The following is a 25,580-nucleotide window of genomic DNA, read 5'->3' on the forward strand; positions in this document are numbered from 1 at the left end:
TTTTCCACTGACCTTTTCATATTGATGACAATAACAGCCAGCATTTTTAAAGCATTACTAAGTACCATGAGAAGTAATTTCTAAGTTGTCCTCTTTCTTCATCTCTCTGTTTTTATTTTAGCAATTCTGTAAAATTGTGTACAATGAGGAAATTGAGATTTAGGGAAAATACATTATTTATTTAAAGATTCCTTAAACTCAGATGTTTCTGACTCAAAGTTCATATTCTTGACTGCTGCTTTCTAAGACAGCTCTCGATTTTAAGAGTCACTGCTATGGGAGCCCACATGATTTAGTTAGTCCTCAGTCCAGAGTGCAGTGCCTAAAAGAGCCAGTCAGCTCACTTGTCTCTGTGTCTGTAGTTGGAAATATCAGTTGTACACTTCACTGCTTTTAGTTTTATGTTTGACCTCATAAAATTCAGTTTATAACCATGCTTCACTTAGGTCAACTGTCCTAGATTTCGGGCAATGACAGACCATTCTCCTAGAATGTTGTTAGTACTAAGAACACCAAATAACACTGAGAATTGGTTAGCTTCCTGGAGGAAAAATTTGTCAACTTGATAAACCAGCCCTTACAATAGCAAATCTTAATATTCCCTTCCCCTCTCGCCTAGAGATTGAAAGTAGGGCCTTATACACACTGGGCAAGTACCGAAATACATTATACCACTGAATACTAGCACCTTACCCTGACATTCTTAATTCACATGGTAACGTTGATAGTAAAAACTTCATACATGCTGGACATGGGATGTTGAGACAATTGGACCCCTCTGTGAGGCCAGTCTGATCTACATAGCAAGTTTCAGGCCAGTTAGGGCTACATAGGGCTATACTGTCTCCAAACTGAACCAAAACCAAACCAAGCCCCTCTACACAAAAACAAAACAAGCAAAAAACCCAACCTTCTCAAACCTCCATACATATATTAAGCTCTCAGTACTTTTACTGGATGTGTCTAAGATAACGTTTATTAGTGCTGATCTTACTTATATTATGTCTGTCACCTTTAAGATAGTTTAGATACTATGCTTTAGAGGGGTGTGTGTGTGTGTTGCTAGGGATTGATTGAATCTAGGGCCTTGCACATGGATACCCCAGCCTCTGTTCTTGTTTGTTTGTTTTAAGATTTATTTATTATACATACAGTGTTCTTTCTGCATGTATATCCAGAAGAGGGCACCAGATCTCAGTATAGATGGTTGTGAGCCACCATGTGGTTGCTGGGAATTGAACTCAGGACCTGTGGAAGAGCAGCCAGTGCTCTTAACCTCTGAGCCATCTCTCCAGCCCCTTGTTTGTTTGTTTTTAAATTTATTTTATTTTATGTGTATTGGTGTTTTGCTTGCATGTATATCTGTGCACCACTTGCCTTGCTCCTAGAGGAGGCCAGAAGAGGGTACTGGCTCCCCTGGAACTGGAGTTATAAATGGTTGTAAGCTGTCTGTAGATGCTGGGAATCAAACCCAGGTCCTCTGCAAGAAAGGGAATAGCCAGTATTCTTCTTTTTTTATTAAAAAAAATATTTTTTATTATGTATACAATATTCTGTCTGTGTGTCTGCCTGCAGGCCAGAAGAGGGCATTAGATCTCATTTCAGATGGTTGTGAGCCACCATGTGGTTGCTGGGAATTGAACTCAGGACCTTTGGAAGAGCGGACAATGCTCTTAACCACTGAGCCATCTCTCCAGCCCATAGCCAGTGTTCTTAACCACTAAGCGATCTCTCCAGCCCTTAAAAATACCTTTTTATTTTTCTTTCTCTCTCTCTCTCTCTCTCTTTCTTTCTATTTATTTATTTTTATAAAACAGGTTCTTACTATGTAGCCCTTGATGGCCTAGAACTATATAGACCAGTCTGGCCTTAAAGTCACAAAGCTTTGCTGCTTAGTGCTGGAATTAAAGGTATATGACACTATGCCTGGCTTGGTTTTTGTTTTTAAATTTTGATTATTAGATTAAAAACAATAAAAAAAGTAAATTTTCTTCAGCTGCTCCGAGCTACATTTCTACACCAAGTTGTCTTTTTTTAAAAAGCCATAGAGAAATTGCTAGAAAAATATAAAATAGTTGATTGATTTTATGTTTGTCCTTTATAAGAACCCATTTAATCATTAGTTGTCTCCTTTACTGAATTATTTTATTGAAGGTCTCTAATCCCTGAAGTATATGTGTAAAACATCTTCATTTCTCCTGTTTTTTTGAAACAGGGTCTTGCTGTGTTGTCCAGGTTGGTCTCCCAAGTTAAGAACTTCCTGTTTTAGCCTCTTCAGTGCTTGGGTTAAAAGGCCTGGACCATTGTAGTACACTAATAATTTTTGTATATATTTTAAAGTGGAATTTTAGAGGAACCTAATCTTATTTTTTTCTTGCAAGTTTTAAATTTAATTTTACTTTTCTGGACAGTCAAAAGTATCTTTATAGGGCTGGAGACATGGCTCAGCATTTAAGAGCACTGACTGCTCTTCCAGAGGACCCGGGTTCAATTCCCAGCTCCCACTTGGCAGCTTACAACTATTTATAACTCCAAGATCTGACACCCTCACACAGACATACATTCAGGCAAAACACCAATGCACATAAAATAAAAATAAATAAGTAAAAATATCTTTATAGGTATCTTGATACTTCCTTTCCTATGTTTCTTCAGAGATGTTGTTGGGCAAGAGGCCAGATTCATGCTATTCTTTCTTCCCGTGGAGTATTAATGTTTTTAAGGGACAAGAATGAAGGGCAGAAGATGGGCACTCTTGTTGGGTGGAGGCTTTTTTACTTGCTTTTTTTAAAGGTGTGCCCTAAGTTCCCAAGTGAGTCACTTGGGAGTGTGACACCCACATGTTCTCTTCCAGATTAACTGATAGATTATTTTCAGCCTTTAAATGTTATTTGAATGGGTAAAGATCTCTGGGAGAATTTTGTAAAGCTTGGGGTCAGGCTGGTTTGTATTCTGGGTTTTGGACAGTTTGTCTTCAGAAAGTGCAAACTCTAGTATTCCACAGTATTTAAGAGAAAGAGGTTAAAAGTAAAGCCAGTAAGGTAGAGACATTACATTGCTCTGGCCAGTTAAGGAAGAAAAACCGGAGAACTACCCTTTGACTTCCCTATCTGAAGCTGACTAGCCTGTAAAATTGGTAGTTAGAAGCAGTGTGTAAAGGTTAGACCTGTAAAACGGTTGTTTTCAAAGCAACTACCTGAGGTCCTTTAAGAAGTCCTCTTTCACACATAGTGCTTTAAGAGTAAGTCTGGCTGGGTGTTATTGCCAACTGTAAAAATCCCACTTAGATGTCTGTTATGTTCTGGCCTGAGCTACATACATAGTGAGTCCCTGCCTTTAAAAAGAAGGAAAGGTAGGTCTAGGACCAGCCCTGCCCCTGGATTAGCTTGCTGAATTTATATTTTCATTCAGTAACCATCTATATTGTACTGTGCTGTTTCTCACTCCAAATTTCCAAGTTTTTCATGATTGAATTCCTCTCTCATTGAATAAACTACTCCCTCAGTCCCAACTAGTGCATTGCCAGAAATCTGGAGGACTGTTAAGAAAACATTAAAATTTATATTGCTATAGCCTGACCTTAGTTATCTTTTTCTTTTTTTTTGTTTTTTTTTTTTTGTTTTTTGTTTTTTTTGTTTTGTTTTGTTTTTTTTTTTGAATTTTCGAGACAGGGTTTCTCCGTAGCTTTTGGTTCCTGTCCTGGAACTAGCTCTTGTAGACCAGGCTGGACTTGAACTCACAGAGGTCCGCCTGCCTCTGCCTCCCGAGTTCTGGGATTAAAGGCGTGCGCCACACCGCCCGGCCTTAGTTCTATCTTTTTCTTAATCGCTGTGTGACTGTAGTTATAGGGTCTGTCTTGTTTTGTTGTTGTGTTTTGAAATGGTCTTGCTGTATTGCCCTGACTGGCCTCATTCTTGTAGTTATCCTTCTGCCTCTGCCGCTCAAGTGTGGGGATTATAGGCATGTGCCACTACATCTCAGGTGTGTCCTTTTACACTCTCCAATATTAGAAGTGTAATTGGTGGAAACCGTGCTTTATTTAAGTGTCTTAGCCTGCATGCTTTCTTTCAATGCAGATGAACAGGAGGCATTAGACTCTATCATGAAGGACTTGGTGGCCCTTCAGATGAGCCGACGTCCCCGGGTATCTGGATATGAGACCATGAAGAACAAAGACACGGGTCACCCAAACAGGCAGGTATGTGTGACTCTGGTAGAGCTTTACCAAACTTACTGGGGAGAGGTTTTCTTTTTTTCTGTTTTCTTTTTTTGGTTTTTCGAGACAGGGTTTCTCTGTAGCTTTGGAGCCTGTCCTGAACTAGCTTTTGTAGACCAGGCTGGCCTCGAATTTACAGAGATCCGCCTGCCTCTGCCTCCCAAGGGATTAAATGTGTGCACCACTACCACCTGGATGGGGAGAGGTTTTCAAATGAGGAATATATGAGAAGCTAAGGCTACTCTAATACTAAGTTTGAATAATGTTGGTCCATTTTACACTCATGTTAAGTAGTGAATGATATGTAGCAGCCAAGTATGGGTCTTGGCATAGCATTTCATCTGTGGAGAATAAGAATAATTCTCTCTCTCTCTTTTGTTTTTCGAAACAGGGTTTCACTGTCGCTTTGCATCCTGTCCTGGAACTCACTCTGTAAACCAGGCTGGCCTTGAACTCACAAAAATCTGCCTGCCCCTGCCTCTTTAGTACTGGGATTTAAGGCGTGCACTGCCACCACCACCTGGCATTCTTTCTTTTCTTTTTTTTTTTTTGGTTTTTTGAGACAGGGTTTCTCTGTGGTTTTGGAGCCTGTCCTGGAACTAGCTCTTGTAGACCAGGCTGGTCTCGAACTCAGAGATCCGCCTGCCTCTGCCTCCCGAGTGCTGGGATTAAAGGCGTGTGCCACCACCGCCTGGCTATTCTTTCTTTTCTTATGAAGTCTATATCCATGTAATTATTTTGCTTTTTATTGATTATTTATCAGCTCAAATTTTTGATCTGTAACTTGTAAGGTCTTCAACTGCCTTAGAGTATATATTCAGGAAAAAAATTCATATTTGGTTATGTAAAATATAATTAGGAAGGGTAATTCATTAATTAAAGTGTCAATATACCATATTTTAAGAGCAATGCTGAACGATTTGTTTCCAATTATTGGTTTGGGTATTTGAGAGTCTCTTTTTATTGAGAGTCATGTGCTGCTTTAGAAAAATATTTCCTAATTTTGTTAACATTTAAATTTATGTGATGCCTTTAATCCCAGCACTCGGGAGGCAGAGGCAGGTGGATCTCTGTGAGTTCGAGACCAGCCTGGTCTACAAGAGCTAGTTCCAGGACAGGCTCCAAAACCACAGAGAAACCCTGTCTCGAAAAACCCCCTCCCAAAAAAAAATATTTATGTGATGTTGAAATCATCTCATGTCTGGTATCATTTATCATCCCATGCCTTCAGAGAAGAGTGTATGGATGGGGTCCCACATGGTCTGGTGGGTGTCTAGTGCTCTTTATGATGATTGTGGTATCCAAGTACCATATATGCTTGATGAAAGTCTGTCCAAGACATTCTCCCTGTGTGTCTTCTTATTAGCTATTTTCTTCTCATTTAATCTTGTCTATCAACTGTTGAGAGTTACAAGAAAGTATAAGGCTTTAGAACATTTTTCTGCCTATGATCTGCTAGATATATCCTCCCAGATTATTTCCTGCCTTTAGGAATTCTAGGTTCCTTGGGGGACAGGGGGAGTGTTTTGCTCCATGTTATAATAGATTAGTTTAGAAAACTGTCTCTAGTGTTTGATTATTAATCAGAACTGGGTGAAATAACAGATTAGGATTCATTCTTACACCTTTAGTACATTAATCTGTCTCATTGTGTGGCTTCCCCTTTGCTGTAGTTTACTTGTATTCAAAGCCGTGTTGGGAAGGAACATTTTTACCAGAAGTGAGTCCCCTCCCCCATGGCTTGAGTCTAATGACCTCACTTTCCTTCCTGTCTTCCTATGTGGAGTGTGCTCGCCAACACTGCTGCAGCTAGCTGATCTTTTCCTAGCTGGACTATTGGCGTGGAGAGCAGTCAGTGGGTGAAAAGAAGGCCCTAGGGAATCACTCCAGGAAAAGGAGCAGGGGGAGTCCCAAAGAGTTTCTAATCCTGCGTAGAGCTCAAAAAGTTCTTACCAAAGAGTCTTGGTTTTTTTTTGTTTTTTTTGTTTTGTTTTTGTTTTTTTAATAAAACTCTGCCTGCTGCTGCTTCAGTGGTTATGAAGATTATGAAGTGGATTATTTGTTAGAAAGTAATAGTGCCGGGCGGTGGCGCACACCTTTAATCCCAGCACTTGGGAGGCAGAGGCAGGCGGATCTCTGTGAGTTCGAGACCAGCCTGGTCTACAAGTACAAGAGCTAGTTCCAGGACAGGCTCCAAAAAACCACAGAGAAACCCTGTCTCGAAAAACCAAAAAAAAAAAAAAAGAAAAAAAGAAAGTAATAGTAACAAGAGCTGTTGGCTCTTAGGCTCCACAATTTACTTGAAAAACATTAAATATTGTTCTGTTGCAATTTGAGGACACAAATTATTAACCTCATTTTTTTTTTTTTTTTATTTTTAAAGAAAATGTGCAGCAGCAGTAGCTCAGTGTTTCTGAACAGCCCCACATGAACAACAAGCTCATGTGCAGGGGCCAGTGAGAAAGAGTTTGGGGTAAGGACCCAGATACCTGTGGACGCCTAAATGTGCTTCTAAACATGCTGCTTATGCTGGAAGAACGAACTTCATTTCCTGGACAAAGCATGTTAGTGTGACCCCAATTCTGTCTTGTAGGGACCATTCTCATAATAGCAGTTATTCAGCAGCAGCCTCTGCCAAGTGCTGCCAATGAAGTTTCTCTGGACAGGGCGCTCCACATCTTTGTTAACCTGTATGGTAGTCACTGACTGCATACAGCTGTTGGGCAAATGGATTTTCTACTTTGTTTAGTTTTAATTAAATTAAATAGCCATATGTGGCTTGTGGCTGTTGTATTGGACAAAACAACTTTATCAGCAATATAAGGGCTTTTTTCTCTTTTTTTTTTCTCTCTTTTTTTTTTTTTTTTTTTTTTTTTTTTTTGGTTTTTCGAGACAGGGTTTCTCTGTGGCTTTGGAGCCTGTCCTGGAACTAGCTCTTGTAGACCAGGCTGGCCTCGAACTCACAGAGATCCGCCTGCCTCTGCCTCCCGAGTGCTGGGATTAAAGGCGTGCGCCACCACCGCCCGGCTGGGCTTTTTTCTCTTGGTGGGAAGACAAGATATCACATGCTTAGAAATGTACAGATTCATTGGTGAATTCATTCCATTAGTTTCTACACTGTGATAAGCTTATTAATTTGAATCATCTTTAAGATTGTATTCTTGGGGGAAAGTGAAGCTGAAGAACATGGAGAATATTAGCAATTTTAAACTTAAGCTGGGCGGTGGTGGTGCACGCTTTTAATCCCAGCATTCGAGAGGCAGAGGCAGGCGGATCTCTGTGAGTTTGAGGCCAGCCTGGTCTATAGGGCAAATTCCAGAACAGGCTCCAAAGCTACAGAGAAACTCAGTTCCCAGCACAGAGGATGAGTGTGTGTGTGTGTGTGTGTGTGGTGGTAGCTCAAGGTTGTCTGCTAATATTGGATAAAATGGCAATAAAATTATTGATACCTTTTTCTTTTAATGAAGTCAATCAGGGTTTCTTTTGAGAAATGCAGAAATTTCTGGAAAGTATTCTTTAGCAAAATCCTAAAGCCAAAAAGAATGTATTTCTAAGAAACAGGCTGAGATAGGAGTACAGGAGATACATGGGAAGATGTGTTTATAGGTTAAGGTAATGAAAAGAACCTGGCAATGTAATCTGTTGATACAGATCCTTACAGTTTATGGAGTGCAGCATCATTTATTATTATTCTTTTTGTAATAGTAGCAGGTTTGAAAAAGCATAAAACAGTTGGTGCTCTTAATTGCTGAGCCATCTCTCCAGCCCATAAAATAGATTTTTCATCACCGTATTTTTATTTCTACCAGGGGTCCATGTTTAGGAGGAGAGGGGATGAAAAATAAAAATCTAATTTAAGTGGCTGAGATGCCAAATTGGACTAAGAAATGTCAAATTAGGATAAAGATCCAAACCACAGGGTTGAAGCTAAAAGTAACCAAGTATTTTGGGTGGTGGGAAAAATGGTTCATTCAAGGGTGGAATGAGTGTGAGAATGACAATACCAAGCTGAGACTGGCACAGCAAGAGAAACCAGAAGAGCTGTGTTCATTGACAGACTTGTTTGGGTCTGAGACTTGGAAGAACTAGAAAACCTAATTCAAATATCTGTTTGGCAGAACTTTAGACATCCGCTTCCCTAAGTAAACAGCTTGGTAACCAATTGAAACAGAAAATACATTCGAGTATAAATAAGTGTTTTTTTTTGTTGTTGTTGTTGTTTTTTTGGTTTTTTGAGACAGGGTTTCTCTGTGGTTTTGGAGCCTGTCCTGGAACTAGCTCTGTAGACCAGGCTGGTCTCGAACTCACAGAGATCTGCCTGCCTCTGCCTCCCAAGTGCTGGGATTAAAGGCGTGCGCCACCATCGCCCGGCTATAAATAAGTGTTCTAAGTAGATATGGGAGTTCATGGGCAATGGGATCTTAGCTGTGAAGCTATTTGTTAGGAGCTAGGTTTGTGGTTTTTGCAATTTCCCTTCTGTATGTTAGGTCCCTGGAAGCCAAGAACATAGTTAGAGCTGGGTGAATATCTTGGATATATGACACATCCTAGCTGGGGCCTGTGCCTGGCTTTACCGTCATGCTGCACAGCATCTCTTTAGGGCTCATCAATTCACAGTTCACTGTTAATGGGTGCTAGTTGTTCATGGAGTTGACAGTATAGTGTAAAGTACAGTGGCCCGGTAGTCACTGGGTTGTTTGTTAATCTCCTGTTGACACAGAGTTTTATGATAGCAGTTAACAGTGTCAATGACTGTAAACATGTATATAAGCAATATAGTTTACAGAGCTCTTATACAAAGATTGGAGGAGAGCCAGAAAACAGACCTGTTGATTTCTAGCCACAACAGTTGTACTGAGTGTAATTCAGATAACTTTTTTTTTTTTTAAATTTTGGAAACCAGAACATTTATTTTATGACAGATTGAAATCCCCAAGATGAACTGGATGCTGCAACAGCTGCCCTCTTGGGTTTAGGGGTTGTCCCTTCACGGAATCCATGTCTGAATCTTCAGTAGACAATTTTTAGGTGCCTCGTCCGCCCAGTCCCGGTAGTGTTTCGTCTCTTGGCCTTGGCACTCCAGTTATACTTTCTCCTGCGCTTGGCAGGGTAGCCGCATTTGCTACAAGTAGACTTCTGAAGGTGGTAGGCTTTAGAGCCACAGTGGCGGCACAACGTGTGCGTCTTGTTGCGATGTTTTCCGAAGGATGACGTTCCTTTTGTCATCTTGCTTCTGCCGCCGAGGCCAAAGAGACTGGAAGCAGATAACTTTTTTGAACCTCAGTTTTTCCATTTGAAATAGAGACATATTTAATACTCATTGCATCTACTTAAAATTTTTGCAAGATCAGAGAATGTATTTTGCACATTATAAAAATATACAGATATAAAGTTATAGTGTTATATCATTTCTTCTATGCTCTAATTTTATGGATTTGAGCTTTGGGGAAACTCAACTTCTAACCAGAACTATGCATGTTGTTGTAGAACTGAACTAAAAATGTTAAGGTTTTGATGCTTTTATTGGCTTTTCATTACTATCTAATGATCTTTTTGCAAATTTGTGAATCTAGCCCAATTTCTGATGATCCCATTGGAGGAAGAAATAATCCTTATTTTCATGAATTCCTGTTTCTTAAATCTTACTAATCTTCTCCATGCCTGCATAGATTCCAAGGTCAGGACCTGATTCTTCAGATGTCTCCTAGTGGGTGCTTCTGCTGGGATCTGATTCTTCAGATGTCTGTCTCCTAGTGGGTGCTTCTGCGTGGGAAAGCTGCTTTCTTCGTGTCAGGCACCAGCTGGGCAGGGTCTTGATTGTCAGTTCCAGACGCAGAGAGTTCTAGGAGAGGTTATCCTTACTAGGCCAGAAATTGAACATGCTGTTCCTGTGATAGACCCACTCTTCACTTTCAGAACTCCTTCTCCTTTTCAGATTATTGATAAGGAAAGGAGGACTAGCCCACTTGAAAATAAGATAACACATAAACCCAGAACTTCTTTTTAAGGTTAGTTTATAATAATCCCTTCCGTTATTATTATTATTGGTTTTTTTGAGATGGTGTTTTTGTAGCTTTGGAGCCTGTCCTGAAAGTAACTCTTGTAGGCCAGGCTGGCTTTACCTCTGTCTCTCGAGTGCTGGGATTAAAGGCGAGCACCACCACTGCCTGGCCCCTTCGTTAATTTCTTAATGATTTCCCTGAGTCATTTATAAATAAAAAAATTTACTATTGTTTCCATTTTCTTTTTATTTAATTTATTTACTATATTTGGCAAAAGGATTCCAGTTCCAAATGTGTAAGGAGCTACCAGAAAGATACAGCAAATAGCTTGGTGTGATGGCACATGCCTTTAATTCCAAAACTAGAGAGCTGGAGGCAGTCAGATATCTTTCGTTTTAGGCCAGTCAGGACTACATAGTGAGACCCCGTCAAAAAAAAAAAAAAATAGAGCAAATATAGGGAGAAAGGGGACAAGAGATGATGCCTGAGGGAGGCTTTTGCAAGGTCAGATTAGTTGACAACATTTATTTAATAAACACTGAGGGTTTTTTTTTTTTTTTTTTTTTCTTTTTTTTTTTTCTTTTTCGAGACAGGGTTTCTCTGTGGTTTTTTGGAGCCTGTCCTGGAACTAGCTCTTGTAGACCAGGCTGGTCTCTAACTCACAGAGATCTACCTGCCTCTGCCTCCCAAGTGCTAGGATTAAAGGCGTGCGCCACCACCGCCCGGCTAGTTTTTTGATTCTTAGAGCCCTTATGGATTACTTGTGCAGACTTGAAGTAATTTCTGCTTAAGTTTGGAATTATTGTCAGTTATTCATATCATCCTTACTGACTTTGAGTCACCTCTAAGACTTGCACTGTCAACTCTCCTGATCATAGCTTTCACCCATTAACTTTGGTGGACAGGGTACTTTATTTGCCTAAATCTGAACGTTATTTGTATGTTGCTTTTGTGGGGTTTTTTGCTTTGTTTATTTTTGGCTTATGTCTTAGGGTTTTATTGCTGTGAAGGGATACCATGACCAGGAAAATCTTTTTTTTTTTTTTTTTTTTTAACAGGGTTTCCCTGACTGTCCTAAAACTCACTAGTAGACCAGGCTGGCCTCAAACTCTAGAGATCTGCCTGCCTGTGCCTCCTAAGTGCTAGTAGTGTGCCATCACTGCCAGCCTGGTCTAACCATGGCAATTCCTATAAAGAAAAACATTAATTGGGGCTGACTTACAGTTCAAAGGTTTAGTCTATTATCATGACTGGAAGCATGGTGGCGTACAGGTAGACATGGTGCTTAAGCTGAGAGTTCTATATTTGGAACTGAAGGCAACAGAAAGAGGCAGTGAGACCTAGGGGAAAGAATATGGCATATTTAAGGAGATAAGGTACACATTGAGCTGCTTAGAAAAGAGGGTTACTGAGGGATCAGGCAGTATAATAAACTGAAGGAGCTTCAAATAATAGCATAAAATTTAGTATTTCTTCTACAGGTCAGGGACATCACTGATAATTTTTTTTTAACAGAGAAGTGGCATGGTGAAAGAGTTATTTAGGATGATTGGTATTGGAAAATATAGAGTATAGGACTGGAGAGATGGCTTAGCAGGTAAGAGCACTAACTGTTCTTCCAGAGGACCCACATTCAGTTCCAGCACCCCCCATGGCAGCTCAGAACCATCGGTAACTCCAATTTCAGGGGATCTGACACCTTCACACCAATGCACATAAAATAAATTTAAATAAATTATAAAACAATAAAAAAGAAAATGTAAAGTGAATGAGATAAATAATAGGAAATAAAAGAATAGAGTGGGTGGAAGAGCGAAAAAGTGCAGAAATGACTTTAAAAATCTAGAATTAGCAGGGTATCGTGGCACATAAGTTTAATGCAACACTAAGGAAGCAGAGGCAGGTGGATTTCTGTGAGTTCAAGGCCAGTCTGTTCTATGTAGTGCATTCCAGGACAGCCAGGGCTCTGTAGAGACCCTTTGTCAGCAAACAAAATAAACAAAAAGGAATACAGGACCAAGGGTAAATGGTCTCAGTAATGGTGATACTTCGAAGAGTGGGAAGCAGAGTCTTATGCTGAAGGTGTTTAAGGAGAGTAAGGGGGAAAGAAGGGAAGGTTCAAGGTCTTAGAGATTTTTGTGTATGTAGATGAGAGGACATTACTATCAAAATTACTTCTTATTTCTCGGATTTATTTATTTCTATTTTATATGTGTTCTTGTTTTGCTTGCATCTATGTATATGTGCCACATGCATGCCTGGTGTCAGAAGATACCAGGAGAAGGCATCAAGTCTCCTGGAATTGGAGCTAGGAAGATTGTGAGCTGCCGTATGAATACTGGGAACTGAACCTGAGTCCTCTGGAGGAGCAGTGCTCTTAACCACTGAGCCATCTCTTCAGACCCTAAAATTACTTTTTTAATTTTTTTTTTATTTATGTGCAGGAGAGGGTGTCAGATCCCCTGGAATTGGAGTTAATTGTAGTTGTGAGTTGCCCAACACGGGTGCTTGGAACAGAACTCTAGGCTTCTTGAAGAGCAAAACATGCTCTTAACCTCTAAACTCTTTCTCTAGCCCTCAGTTTTGGTATAATGACACAGAAGGGCTGTCCAGCAAGCGGCAACATGTGTGAAGCCTCGGGGTTGACCGCAGGAGAGAAACAAAAAGAAATGCTGACATTGAAAAGGGAGACTAGTTTAAGAGGGTGGTTTATATAGGCATATAACTTAGGCTAGGTTAAGAAATTACAGTGGGAGCCGGGCGGTGGTGGCGCACACCTTTAATCCCAGCACTCGGGAGGCAGAGGCAGGCAGATCTCTGTGAGTTCGAGACCAGCCTGGTCTACAAGAGCTAGTTCCAGGACAGGCTCCAAAGCCACAGAGAAACCCTGTCTCGAAAAACCAAAAAAAAAAAAAAAAGAAATTACAGTGGGGGGGTGCTGAGAATGAGCAGGTGTGTGTGTGTGTGTGCATGTATTGATTTTTGCAGGTTTCCACTTCCCCATCTGCAGTTTTGAAGAGCCTAAAAATTACAGAAAACTAAAAGAGTTTTAGGGTGTTTTTCTTTTCTTTTCTTTCTTTTTTTTTAATATTTATTTATTATGTATACAACATTCTGTCTGTATGCCTGCAGGTCAGAAGAGGGCACCAGATCTCATTACAGATGGCTGTGAGCCGCCATGTGGTTGCTGGGAATCGAACTCAGGACCCTTGGAAGAGCAGGCAATGCTCTTAACCTCTGAGCCATCTCTCCAGCCCTTTTAGGGTGTTTTTGTTGTTTAAATTTTATTTATTTTTATGTGTATGGGTGTTTTGCCTGCATATCTGGGTACCATGTGTATGACTGGTGCCTGATATAGCTGGAGTTACTGATGGCTGTGAGTCATCATGTGGGTGCTGGGAATTAAACCCAGATCTTCTGGAAGAGCAGGTAGTGAGTGCTCTTATGAGGGTGAAGATAGCTTTTCTATAATCTCTGTAACCATGTTGAGGGGTCAGGCACATTTCATACAAACATTCTGTCCCCAGCTGTTGATCAGAACTACTCACAGCCAACTTTAGGAAATAACTGGTGCGTATTTTACCTTGGCTGTAGGTTGTTTCTCTAGCTACACCCCCAGTAAGAGGGAAACATCATGTGATATACAGGGTACACACCATCCTATCTTTCTAAGTCCTAAATGTGCATTCCAGTGGTAGTACAAGCCTTTAGTTCCAGCACTCAGGAGACAGAGGCAGGTGGATCTTTGTGAGTTCGAGGCCAGCATGGTCTACAGAGTGGGCTGACACACAGAAATACCCTGTCTTGAAAAACCAACCAACCAAACAAGCAAACAAAAAAGAGGTGACAAAAGAGGAACCATCAATGAAGCAGAAGTGGTTAAAGTGCTGTCAGGTTCCTTAGGTTAGAACCAAGTCATAGAAGTCAGAGGAGACTGGGCCACGAATTGAAATGCTTCAGAGATGGCAAAGGAGTTGAACATAGTTATCTTTATTTGAACTTTCCTTATTTGTGGCTCGTTATGACCAGCCTGACAGAAGAAAATCAGATTTGGGAGCTTGGCTGATCTAGGCATACAATGATGTACATTGGAGCCTGCATCCTGCTCTAGAATGGCTATCATGGCATCAGAAAAACTCATGTTTTTATATACTATTTTACAAGTCATGGGTTTAGCTGTACTAGTAGGAGTGATTTGGGGTATGGAGTAAAAGTTCAATTCCTTTCCATACTACTTTAACATAGAGTATTGTTTGAGTTATGGCCCACCCTGCAATGTATTAGTTCCTGCAGTTCTGTAAAGGTCTGAGGAAGGTTCTTATTAGGTGTGTCTAAATACAGTGTTGTCCTAGTTGAAGAGTGAGTACTTTTACTATGCTTAAGCCATAATTTTAAGAAATTTTAATTATGTTTTAGTTTATTACTGTGTCTATGTGTGTGGCGAGTTATGTATGTTGAGATCAGAGGGCAACTTTTGAGAGTTGATTCTTTTCCTTCCACCATGTGGGTCCTGGGATTGTTCTTAGGTTTGGCAGCAGGCACCTTTACCAGCTGAGCTATTTCACTGGTCCTTGAATCATCTCTTTGGCTCTGATACTCTTTTATTCTAATTTAGTGATTCTTGCAGTATGGGGTTTGAAGACCCTGTAGGGCACTCCTTCGGCCCTTTGAAAGACACTAGGAGTATATGGAGTTAAAACTTTTCATAAATAATTCTGTGATGTTATGCCCTTTTCACCTTGTCCTCATAAGGCTATATAGTGGAATTTTCCAGGGACTTCATGATATAGATTATTACAGTAGATTGAAAGCAGAAACAGGCTTGAAAATCCTAGTGTCTGAGGCCATCATTAAAGAGATTTGCATTGAAAGTTACTACTTTTTGAAATATTAATATTTTACTTTAAAAGTCTAACACATAATGATCTTAATTACTATTAAACAAAGTATATATGAGTTCTGTTTGGGAGTATCAATTTTTAGGATGCATATTAGAACCAATATTCCATTTCAAGGGTTGGAAAGGAATTCTAGCCTCGTAATCCCCTGGGAAAAGGAAGTCCTCTATGTATACTTCCTTCCTTATAAACTCCCTCCCTTTTCTGTTGTGTTGTTTCATCCTCATCTTAAGATGCCTAAAGCCCTCTTCTAAGCCACTTCTATTTGTTTGTCTTTCTCAGTACAACTATTTTTCTCCTACATCTGTTACTTACTGATTTCCTTTTTAAAAACCCTACATGTGGTCTTTTCGTCTTTGATATCTCTTTTCTTTTCCTGTCATTTTCAAACTCCCGCAAGGTGTGAGTAACTTGCTGGGACTCTAGGCCTACACCGCTGCACCCAGCTTACGTCTTATTTCTGACATTTACTTTTAAGTTTTGTTCTGAAATATGTTCATCCATTTAACAAATGTTGCTAACCACATATAATATGCCATTCCTTTGCTTGACATGGGGATACAGAAACTAGGTTAAAAAAAAATTCGTGTCCTTCCAGAATTTGTAGGCTACCTGGGATGATTACTTTGAATCAAGTAGGAACAATAAATAAGGTTATTTGTCCAGTTTCCTACTTTACCCCAATTGGGGTAACTTTAGGAAGATTGTGGGAAATCAATGATAGATGTAACAACAGCAGCAGCTATAAAGCAAAAAACATTTATTGCATGGCTGCTTCCTGTCAGATAATTTTCTGATATCTCATTTAGTTCTCATAGCAAGTCTGCAAGGTGTTCATCCTCATTCTGCAGATGTAAACACAGATACAGAGATAATTAGTAACCTGACATTATTTGTAACTAGAAAGAGCAGCAGGATTACTATTTTTATTATTATTTATTTATTTATGTGTATATGCCTGTATATGTACATGTACCTGAGATTAAAGGCATATCCTGGAACTGGAGTTACAAGTAGTTGTGAGTTGTCTGATGTGGGTACTGAGAATCAAACTTGAATCCTCTGCAAGAACAATACATGTTCCTAACCACTGAGCCGTCTCTCCAGCCCCAAGAAGTGAATGTATCTTGGCCAGGAGGCAATACATAGAGAAATTCAGAGCAGATTATAGAAATAGAGGATGTATAAAACTAGAAAGCTACTATGTCAGGGCATAGCAACCAACCAGGAGTGGCCACTTAGGAATTTTTTCCCAAGTGTTTGTTGGGTGCTGGATTGATGGCTCAGCAATTAAGAGTGTTTGCTGTTCTTTCAGAGGACCTGACTTGGATTCTCAGCACCTGCATCAGGCAGCTGACAGCCATATGTAACTCCAGCTCCAAGAGGATCTAATGCCCTTGGCCTCCAAACACACCCACACGCATATGCACATACCACATACAGATATACATACAAAGTAATAGTAAAAATAAGAAAATAAATCTTAAAGAATGGGTTTTGTTTTCTCTGTGATAGAATTGAAAGTTGTAACACATTAGAAAATAATGTGCTTTTAGCATTGAGGGGGTAAGTGGACATGGGTCCCACCACTAACCAAGAAGTTGTTTGCAATTGATACCTGTTGGCAAAGTAAAGATCAGGTTTTTTTTTTCTAATGGAATATCACTGGGTATATCAGCCATACTCCTGTAGCATGAATAATAAAAACCCAGAGAAAGATATAGTGGTTAAAGCTGAAATTCAGAGAAGCAGAGCAATAAGCCACTAGAGAGCCGTGGTTTTATTCTTATTTTTATTATTATTATTATTATTATTATTATTATTATTATTATTATTATTATTTAATTCTGAAACAGGGTTTCTCTGTGTAGCTTTGGAGCCTGTCCTGGAACTTGCACTGTAGAACAGGCTGACTTGGAACTCACAGAGATCCACCTGCCTCTGCCTCCCAAGTGCTGGGATTAAAGGCACACACCACCACCAGCCGGCAACATTCTACTTCTACCAAAATGGGGTGATCTTTAGACTGCTTAGACTGCACTGTGTCTCCACCAAACCTCAGACTCCATATTCCAATGAGTTCCTGTCTCTTCCCTTTCTATTTCTCTCTCTGCCCAGCCATATCACTCCTGTCTCCACCTCCCTAGTACTGGGGTTAAAGATATGAGCCACCACCACTTGGATTCGTTTCTGGATCGATAGCCCAGGGTAGCCTTGAACTCACAGAGATCCATTTGCCTCTGTCTCCCACTCCTTGGTCTCTAGTGACTTAGCTTTGTACTCTGATCTCCAGGCAAACTTTATTTTTTAAAATACAAATAAAATATCACTACACACTCCAGGGCAGGCCTCATGCAGGAGTAGTTGGCCACCACAAAATGAACTTTTTGTGTGTGTGTGGGCTTTTGTTTCATTTTGATATTTTTGTTTTACTGGGGTTTTTTGTTTGTTTTGATTTTCATTTTGTGTTTTTGTCAGTGTCTTAGTGTTCTGTTGTTGTGAAGAAACCAAGGCAACTCTTACAGAGAAAGCATTGCTGGGCAGTAGTGATGAACACCTGTAGTCCCAGTACTTGGGAGACAGAGGAGGTGGATCTCTGAGTACAAGGCTAGCCTGGGCTACAAAGTGAGTCCAGGACAGCAAGGACAACACAGAGAAACCCTGTCAAAAAAAGGGGGGGGGGAGAAAACGATTAATTGGGATATTGCTTACAGTTTCAGTGGGTTAGTCCATGGTCATCATGGCTGGAAGCAGATAGGCATGGTGCTGTTGCAGCAACTGAGAGCTACATCCTTATCTTTAGGCAGCAAGCAAAGAGAGAGAGAGAGATCATCAGACAGACAGACTAGGCCTGTCTAGACATGACTTTTTTTTTTTAAATTTTTTTATATTTATTTATTTATTTATTTATTTATTTATTTATTTATTTATTATGTATTCAATGTTCTGTCTGTGTGTATGCTTGCAGGCCAGAAGAGGGCACCAAACCTCATTACAGATGGTTGTGAGCCACCATGTGGTTGCTGGGAATTGAACTCAGGACCTTTGGAAGAACAGGCAATGCTCTTAACCGCTGAGCCATCTCTCCAGCTCCCTAGACATGACTTTTTAAAACATCAAAGCTCACCTCCAGTGACACATCTCTTCTAACAAGGCCATCCCTTCTAGTCCTCCCCAGACAGTTACTAAAGACTCAGCATTCAAACATAATGAGACTGTGGGGGCTATTTTGGTTTAAACTCCATAGTCGTTCTGTCTGTTTGTTTTTGAAAGAATGAGAAAGAACACAAAGTTGGGTGGGTGGGGAGGTTCTGGGAGGAGTTGGGGAAGGGGAAAACATGATCAAAATATATTGTATTAAATTTTTTTGAAGGAGAAAAAGGGGGTGGAGGTTAAAGCAGAATTTTCAAGTTCAAAGAAAAGAATGGTTTTTGAGTAAAGAAACTGAAACAGAGCCGGGCGGTGGTGGCGCACGCCTTTAATCCCAGCACTTGGGAGGCAGAGGCAGGCGGATCTCTGTGAGTTCGAGACCAGCCTGGTCTACAAGAGCTAGTTCCAGGACAGGCTCCAAAACCACAGAGAAACCCTGTCTCGAAAAACCAAAAAAAAAAAAAAAAGAAACTGGAACAGGAGCAACTAGGTGTTTAATTAATGGTAATGCTTGCCCAGTGCCTAAAGGATTATCCATGGCTTACTGGAAACTTCAGAGAACTCTCTAACCTATCTGTTACTCCCTTTGGCAGAGTGACGTCAGAATCAAGTTTGAACACAATGGGGAGAGACGGTAAGTTGCCTTCTGATAAGTAGTTGTGTTAATGTATGCTGAAATCCTGAGAAAGCACTGAGCTAAGAAAACTACCTCTAGTAATAGGACTTTTTCTTTTTAATTAACTTTTCTTATTAATATTTTAATTATAATTACTTTTGTGAAAAGTCAAGGTGGAAATTCTCAGTGGAGAAAAATGTGATTTTACTTAATTTCTCTTCCCATCATGGAGAATTTAGGACCCTGTGTTGTGGATGTGGCCTCTTTGCACCCAAATGTGCTTCTCAGTGTGGTCACATACACCCCTTTTGCTGCTCTCTCCCACACTTGTCTTCCTTTCTCCTTTCTTTTGTGTATTTCCTTAGTTACTTTTCTATTGCCGTGATAAAACACCATGATGGAAGCAATTTATAAAAGAAAGTCTAATTGGACTTATAGTTTCAGAAGGATAGAGTCCATGATAGGGGAGTAAAGGCGTGGCAATAGCAACAACTGAGAGGTGACTAGAAATGGTGGGAGTCTTGAAACTTCAGAGTCCACCCCTCAGGACACAGCTCATCCAAGAAGGCCACACTCCCTAATCCTTCCTGTACAATTTCACCAGTGGGGATCCAATATTCAAACATGAGCCTATCGGAACATTCTTATTCAAACTACCACAGAGGAGCAAAGGGCATCTCCATAAGAAGGTTACAGAGCCCCACTGCAGGTACCTACATTACCTTACTCCTTTTCTGCAGCTGATGCATTGCAGACCACTTTGAAGCCAGCTCCAAAGACCCATCCTCAGAGAAGCATACAAGGTTGAAAGAGCTTCCTGGTGAAAGTACTGTGGAAACGATAGTCTGCAGAGCCAGGGACCTGCTGCTGCTCTGAGCTCTAGGGCTGTTCTAGCCTGGAGGAGGGAGCCTGTCCCCCAGTTGTACATCATCTGCCATGCCAGAAGCAAGGAAGTTAAGTTGCCATTTCATGGTTGATACATTTTATTTTCTGACCTAATGTTTTTAAGGAATAACCAAACATGAGCACCAGAGACTTTTCAGAAGTAGATATGGAATCAAAAGCTCAATTGTGTTGAAGCTTAATTATGTAGTTGTGGCCTCTGAATTCCCTGTTCCCAAAGTGGTGTGCAGTTTCCATGAGTAGACTTAAACTGTGAAAGTGTATGTGTTTGATTTCAGAGGAGCTGCCAGATGGAAACCACAAGTATTTAAGGTAGTCAGACAGGAATGGCCTTCTGAAGCCCCGAGCCACAAAATGTTGCTATCAGGGTTTTGAAAATCTACATTTTAAAAATGGTGTTGTTTTCAGGAACCATGGCATTTCACCGTTTATGTACTCTGTGTACAACTGAGGACTTGAGAGAGTTTCTACCAAAGAGTCAAGCTTAAGCTGTGCCAGGGATCTCTAGTTTCATGGATTTCATCTCTTACGATTTTGTGAAGAGGATCATTGTGGACTTTCTTTAGTTTTCACAGTGAAGTAGTATCTTTCCTTTTATTTTTTGATTTTTTTAAAACTTTTTTATTCAACTTGGAAAATGAGTATAAATCCCTGGGTGTTTGGTGAGGAGCGAGATAAAATCTGATTGATGGGTAGAAAAGAGGGAGAAGGGGCAAGGTGCACACATCACAGTGACTGCCTCAGATCCCTACCCGCAAATGAGAGGTTAAGTGGGGTGGGTTCAGCTGAGAACTCAGGTCCAGAGGAACACCATGGTGAGGAGGCCTAAGATGTAAGCTGCCACCAGCTCCTGTCCAGAGACACGTGCAGAACTTGAGACAGCTGGCTGCCAAGCTCATCCTGCAGTGGTGGTTGTAGGAAGGCCACAGAAATGATGCCTGTCATCAAGAAGCAGGAAGGATCTGGTGGCCAGACGCTGAGGGGACATTCTCCTGATGGTGTCTGGCTGGGGTTGGTCCACACAGGAGGCCCTGGGCTGGATGTTGGCTCAGAATGTGCCTGAAGCTCCAGGGGGTATGCTAGGGCTCAAAGAGCAGAGGTGATGTCTTTTTGACCAACTCCATGTCCCTCAACCCCCTCCTCAGGTAGCTAAATTCGGAATCTGTCCTGGATTCATAGTGGCTGGGGATGGTGGCCACATGCCAGGTCACAATGTCAATGCAAGACCGAGGCTTCACATATCCTTCTGCCTCAAATACTGTGTTTTTGGCAGGTGCTATACACAGGACTCGGAAGCAAAGTGCAGTTCCCGTGGGGTTGTAGAGGGTCAGCAGCTGCTGGGGTCCACTCCTTTGGTTCGCCCTGAATAGTAGATCTGGGGTAAAGGCAAGCACCAGGACAGTTTGAATCCTGAGGAAGGAGGGGAGCCCTAGGGTCACCGGACCCACCAGCTTCTGGTCCTGGGGCGCCCCATGGTGTATTCTGGGTGGTCAGACATCTGAGAGCAGAGCTCAGGAGTATAAGAGGGCCTTGGAATCTAGGGCTTGTAGTTAAAGTTAACTCCAGTCAACTTGTCTCCAGGCTAAGGGCACCATGTTCCCGAAAGTTCCTTGATGTCCTTCCCTGTCTTTTAATCTTTTTTTTTTTTTTCTTTTTTTGGTTTTTCGAGACAGGGTTTCTCTGTGGTTTTGGAGCCTGTCCTGGAACTAGCTCTTGTAGACCAGGCTGGTCTCAAACTCACAGAGATCCGCCTCCTCTGTTTCCCAAGTGCTGGGATTAAAGGCGTGCACCACCACCGCCCGGCTTTGTTGTCGGGGTTTCTGTCCTGCCCAGTTCCCACAATCGTTAAGTCTCAAAGAAATCACAAAAAGGTCTACTTTAACTATAAACTGATTGGCCAATTAGCTCAGGTTTCTAATTAACTCATAACTTTATAGCCCATTATTAGCCCATTATTCTTATCTGTGTTAGCCATGTGGCCCAGTACCTTATTCAGCAGGGCAGTCACACTGTGCTGCTTCTGTGGTCGGGTCAGGATTGCAGAGGAATGGACTTCCTCCTTCCCAGAAGTCTCCTGTTCTTATTGACCCGCCTCTACTTTCTGTCTGGTTGTCCTGCCTATACTTCCTGCCTGGCTACTGGCCAATCAGCATTTATTAAAATATAATTGACAGAATACAGACCATTCTCCCACATCACTTATGTGTGTCGGTGTTTTGCCTACATGTATGTCTCTGCATCACCTCTGTACCTCAGGAAACCAGAAGAGGGCTCAGGATCCCCTGGAACTGGAGCTAGGATGTTTGCTACTATGTGGACGGGTGCTGATACACATTGATACACAAAGGAGTTTTATGGAAATGTTGCCCCCTTTTGGCTTTTGCTAAGGCCTTAATAAGAGGAATGTGATTTACCCTTGGGTATTAATGGAGACTTTCTCTCCAAAAGTTAGAGGTAGTACTTCCATCTAGATAGCCCAGTTATATAGCAGCTAGCAGTACTACTGCTTGGGAGGATTGATTTGAGAGCAGAAAAAAAAAAATACAAGGATTATTATAGTGTAGATAGATTTCCTAGTGGAGACAATTGATGTGTCAGTGTAATTTCCAGAGGACAGATTATGATTACATTAATATTCTGTCAGAGTTGTTCTACAGAGTTGTAGCTGTCATGAAAGTAGTCTGTATCTGCATCATCAACTACAGTGCCTACACCTACATGTGATTATGTGACTGATGAGACTGAGGAACCATTTGTTTTGATGTATTTTTGTTGTTGAGTTGGTTTGTTTGTTGAGACAGGGTCTGTCTAGCTATCCTGGAGACCAGACTGACCTCAAACTCAGATAAATCCACCTGCCCCTGCCTCTGAAGAACTGAGATTAAAGGCATACACCATGCCCAGCAAGGAACCAATTTTGAACATATTTTAATTTTAAATTTTAGTGGTCATATGTGGCTAGTGGCTTCTATATTAAATAACAATTCTAAATGAGGAAAGCTTTTATTACTGCTCATTGATTCGAGCCTCCCTAGTATAGAGGAACATTAAATTATCTGGTTAGATTGTATTAAAACTTACTGAGTTAGAGCTATCTCTTTTGAGAGTTGTTGCGTCTTCTGATTATACCACTTCCTACTCTGCAGGTACAGTTAATATGTGAAAAGCCATCTTCCTGTTAGCATGGAAGAAGGCAAGAAGCATAGAGGCTGTGGTTGAGTACTCCACTACTAGTCTGACTTGCCCTGCCTGGGCACAATGAGAATGCACTAGCTATTCATAGCAATCTGTACATTGTTTTAGCTTTTACTTCTTTCTACTTTGTAGCACAAATTCTATAAGTATTAATAATAAAAACTCAGAGTCAGATATTAGAGGCTGAAAGCTGAGAGATCAGAGAAGCAGTGTGGCCAGCCACTAGAGAAATCTTTTACCTCCACCAATGCTCAGGCCAAAGGGACGATCCTGTCCTCAGACTGTCTCTTCAGAATTCATCCTCTGACTACAGGGGGGGATCCTCAGACTACAACCATCTCCACCAAACCTCAGACTGTACTGAGCTCCTATCTCCCCCTGCCTTACATTCCTCTCCACCTAGCCATATCAATACTCCTTTCTCCACCTTCCTAGTGCTGGGATTAAATGTGTGTGAGCCAAGTGCTGGAATCACCTTTGTGTGAGCTCTGTTTCTCTTTTAGATAGATTCAATCTTGTGTAGCCTAGGGTGCCCTTGAACTAACAAGAGATCTGCCTGCTCTGTCTCCTGAGTCCTGGGATTAAAGGTGTTAGCCACCACTCCCTGGCCTCTATTGGCTTAACTCTGCACTCTGATCTTCAGGCAAGCTTTACTTGTTAAAACATTCGTGGGTTTTGTTTGTTTGGTTTTTGTATTTTGGTTTTTTGTTGTTGCTTTTTGTCTGTCCATGACTTCCCACTCTTTCTCTTTGAGACAGAGTGTTCTTATTTGTAGCTGAAGTTGATCTTGAACTCTTGGATAGCTTCTGCCTCAGCCTCCTTAGTGCTGAGGTTACAGATGTGAGCCATCATATCTGACTTTGTCTTTTTCTTACTGATTTTTCCCTTATTCCATACTTCCCTCCCCCATTCTTTTCCTTCCTTCCTTCCTTCCTTCCTTCCTTCCTTCCTTCCTTCCTTCCTTCCTTCCTTCCTTCCTTCCTTCCTTCCTTTGTTTTCTCAAGGGAGTAGGAGTCGACACAAGATTTCAATGTATAACTCAGGCAGGCATTGACCTAACTGTGTATCCCAGGCCAGCCTAGGACTTGAGATCCTCCTGCCTCAGCCTCCTTTTTAAAATTTATTTATTTACTTTTATGTGCATTAGTGCTTTGCCTGCATGTGTCTGTATGAGGATGTCAAAACCCCTGGAACTGGAGTTAGAGACAGTTTTGAGCTGCCATATGGGTGCTGAGAAAGAACCTGACTCCTCTGGAAGAGCAGCCAGTGCTCTTAACTGCTGATCCCTCTCCATCTGCTGCCTCAACCTTTTAAATGCTGATAGGCATATGCCACCAATCCTAGCTTTAATTTTTTTAATTAAATTTTATTTTGTTTTATTTAATTTTATGGGTGTTTTGCCTGCATGTGTGTCTGTATACCACTTATATTCTTGGTGCCCATAGAGGCCAGAAGACAGTGTCAGATCCTCTAGAACTGAAGTTATAGACCTTTGTGAGCCATTGTATGAGTGGGTATTAGAAATCAAACCTGCTTCTTCTGGAAGAGTAAATAAGTAGTGCTCTTAACTACAGAGGCATCTCTCTAGCTCCATACCTTCTAAATTTTCTTTAATTTTTTAAACCAATCCCAGCTTTTATTGATTTTTTTTTTCATTTTTTGTTTAGTTTCATTGATGGTTTATTTTGCCATTAATGGTTTGTTTTTTGCTTTTTTTTTTTTTTTGGTTTTTGGATTTTGGGTTGTTTGAGACAAGGTCTCACGACCATTCAGTCCTGGCTGGACTCTAATTCTCTTTGTAGATCAGGCCCTCTAATTTACAGAGACCTGTAGTGATGAGGTGAGCAGGCCTGCTTTTCGTCCCGCCCGGCTCCCGCATGGCTAGCTTTACACCCGAAATAACAACACACAAATTGTATTCATTTAAACACTGCTTGGCCCATTAGTTCTGGCCTCTTATTGGCTATTTCTCACATCTCGATTAACCCATTTCTGTTTACTCCACCTACCTAATTTTCTGTCCTATCAAAGGGCCAATGAAAATAACACATAGACAGAAGGCCCAACTACATCAGAGACCTGCTTGCTATTGCCTTCCAAGTGCTGATATGTACCACCACTTTGGGAAGGAGTTTAAATTTTTGTTGTTAGGGCAAGTGCTGTATCACTTAGCTTTATAATCAGTCAAGAAGACATTTGACAGCAAAATTATTTTCTGTGGTTATTTGAGTGTGAATGCACCCCATAGACTTAATGTATTTGAATGTTTTATTTCTGGTTGGACTGTTGAGGAAGAATTAGGAGGTGTAGGTTGGAGGAGGTGTGCCACTGGGAGTGGGCTTTGAGGTTTCAAAAGCCCACCTAGGACCAGTCTCTGATGCTTGTGGATGAGATAAAAGCTCTCAGCTACTGTTCTGTCACCACGCCTACCTGCCTGTCCCATCACCATGGTGGTCATGGATTCACTGTCTGAAACTATAAGCAAGCCCCCAGTTAAATGCTTTCTTTTGTAAGTTGTTTGGTTATAGTGTCTCTTCACAGCAATAGAAAAGTAATTAAGACACTTTCTAATTTTTGAATATATGGTTAACCAAAATTCT

The 25,580-nt window shown here is 41.0% G+C and overlaps 1 protein-coding gene and 2 pseudogenes across 1 annotated transcript in view; 1 reads left to right on the plus strand and 2 right to left on the minus strand.

Moving 5' to 3' along the window:
* Window positions 1–25,580, plus strand: part of Map3k3 (mitogen-activated protein kinase kinase kinase 3) — a 95,798-nt gene that overhangs the window by 9,794 nt on the left and 60,424 nt on the right. Inside the window, exons 2-3 of the mRNA XM_057773338.1 lie at window positions 4,077–4,198; window positions 18,860–18,900. Coding sequence (XP_057629321.1) covers window positions 4,077–4,198; window positions 18,860–18,900 — 163 coding nt within the window. The remainder of the gene's footprint in view (window positions 1–4,076; window positions 4,199–18,859; window positions 18,901–25,580) is intronic.
* On the minus strand, window positions 9,125–9,442 carry LOC130878608 (60S ribosomal protein L37-like; annotated as a pseudogene).
* Window positions 20,579–25,429, minus strand: LOC130878611 (motile sperm domain-containing protein 3-like; annotated as a pseudogene).

Source organism: Chionomys nivalis, chromosome 7 (genome assembly GCF_950005125.1).
Source record: "Chionomys nivalis chromosome 7, mChiNiv1.1, whole genome shotgun sequence".
Classification (NCBI taxonomy): Eukaryota; Metazoa; Chordata; class Mammalia; order Rodentia; family Cricetidae; genus Chionomys; species Chionomys nivalis.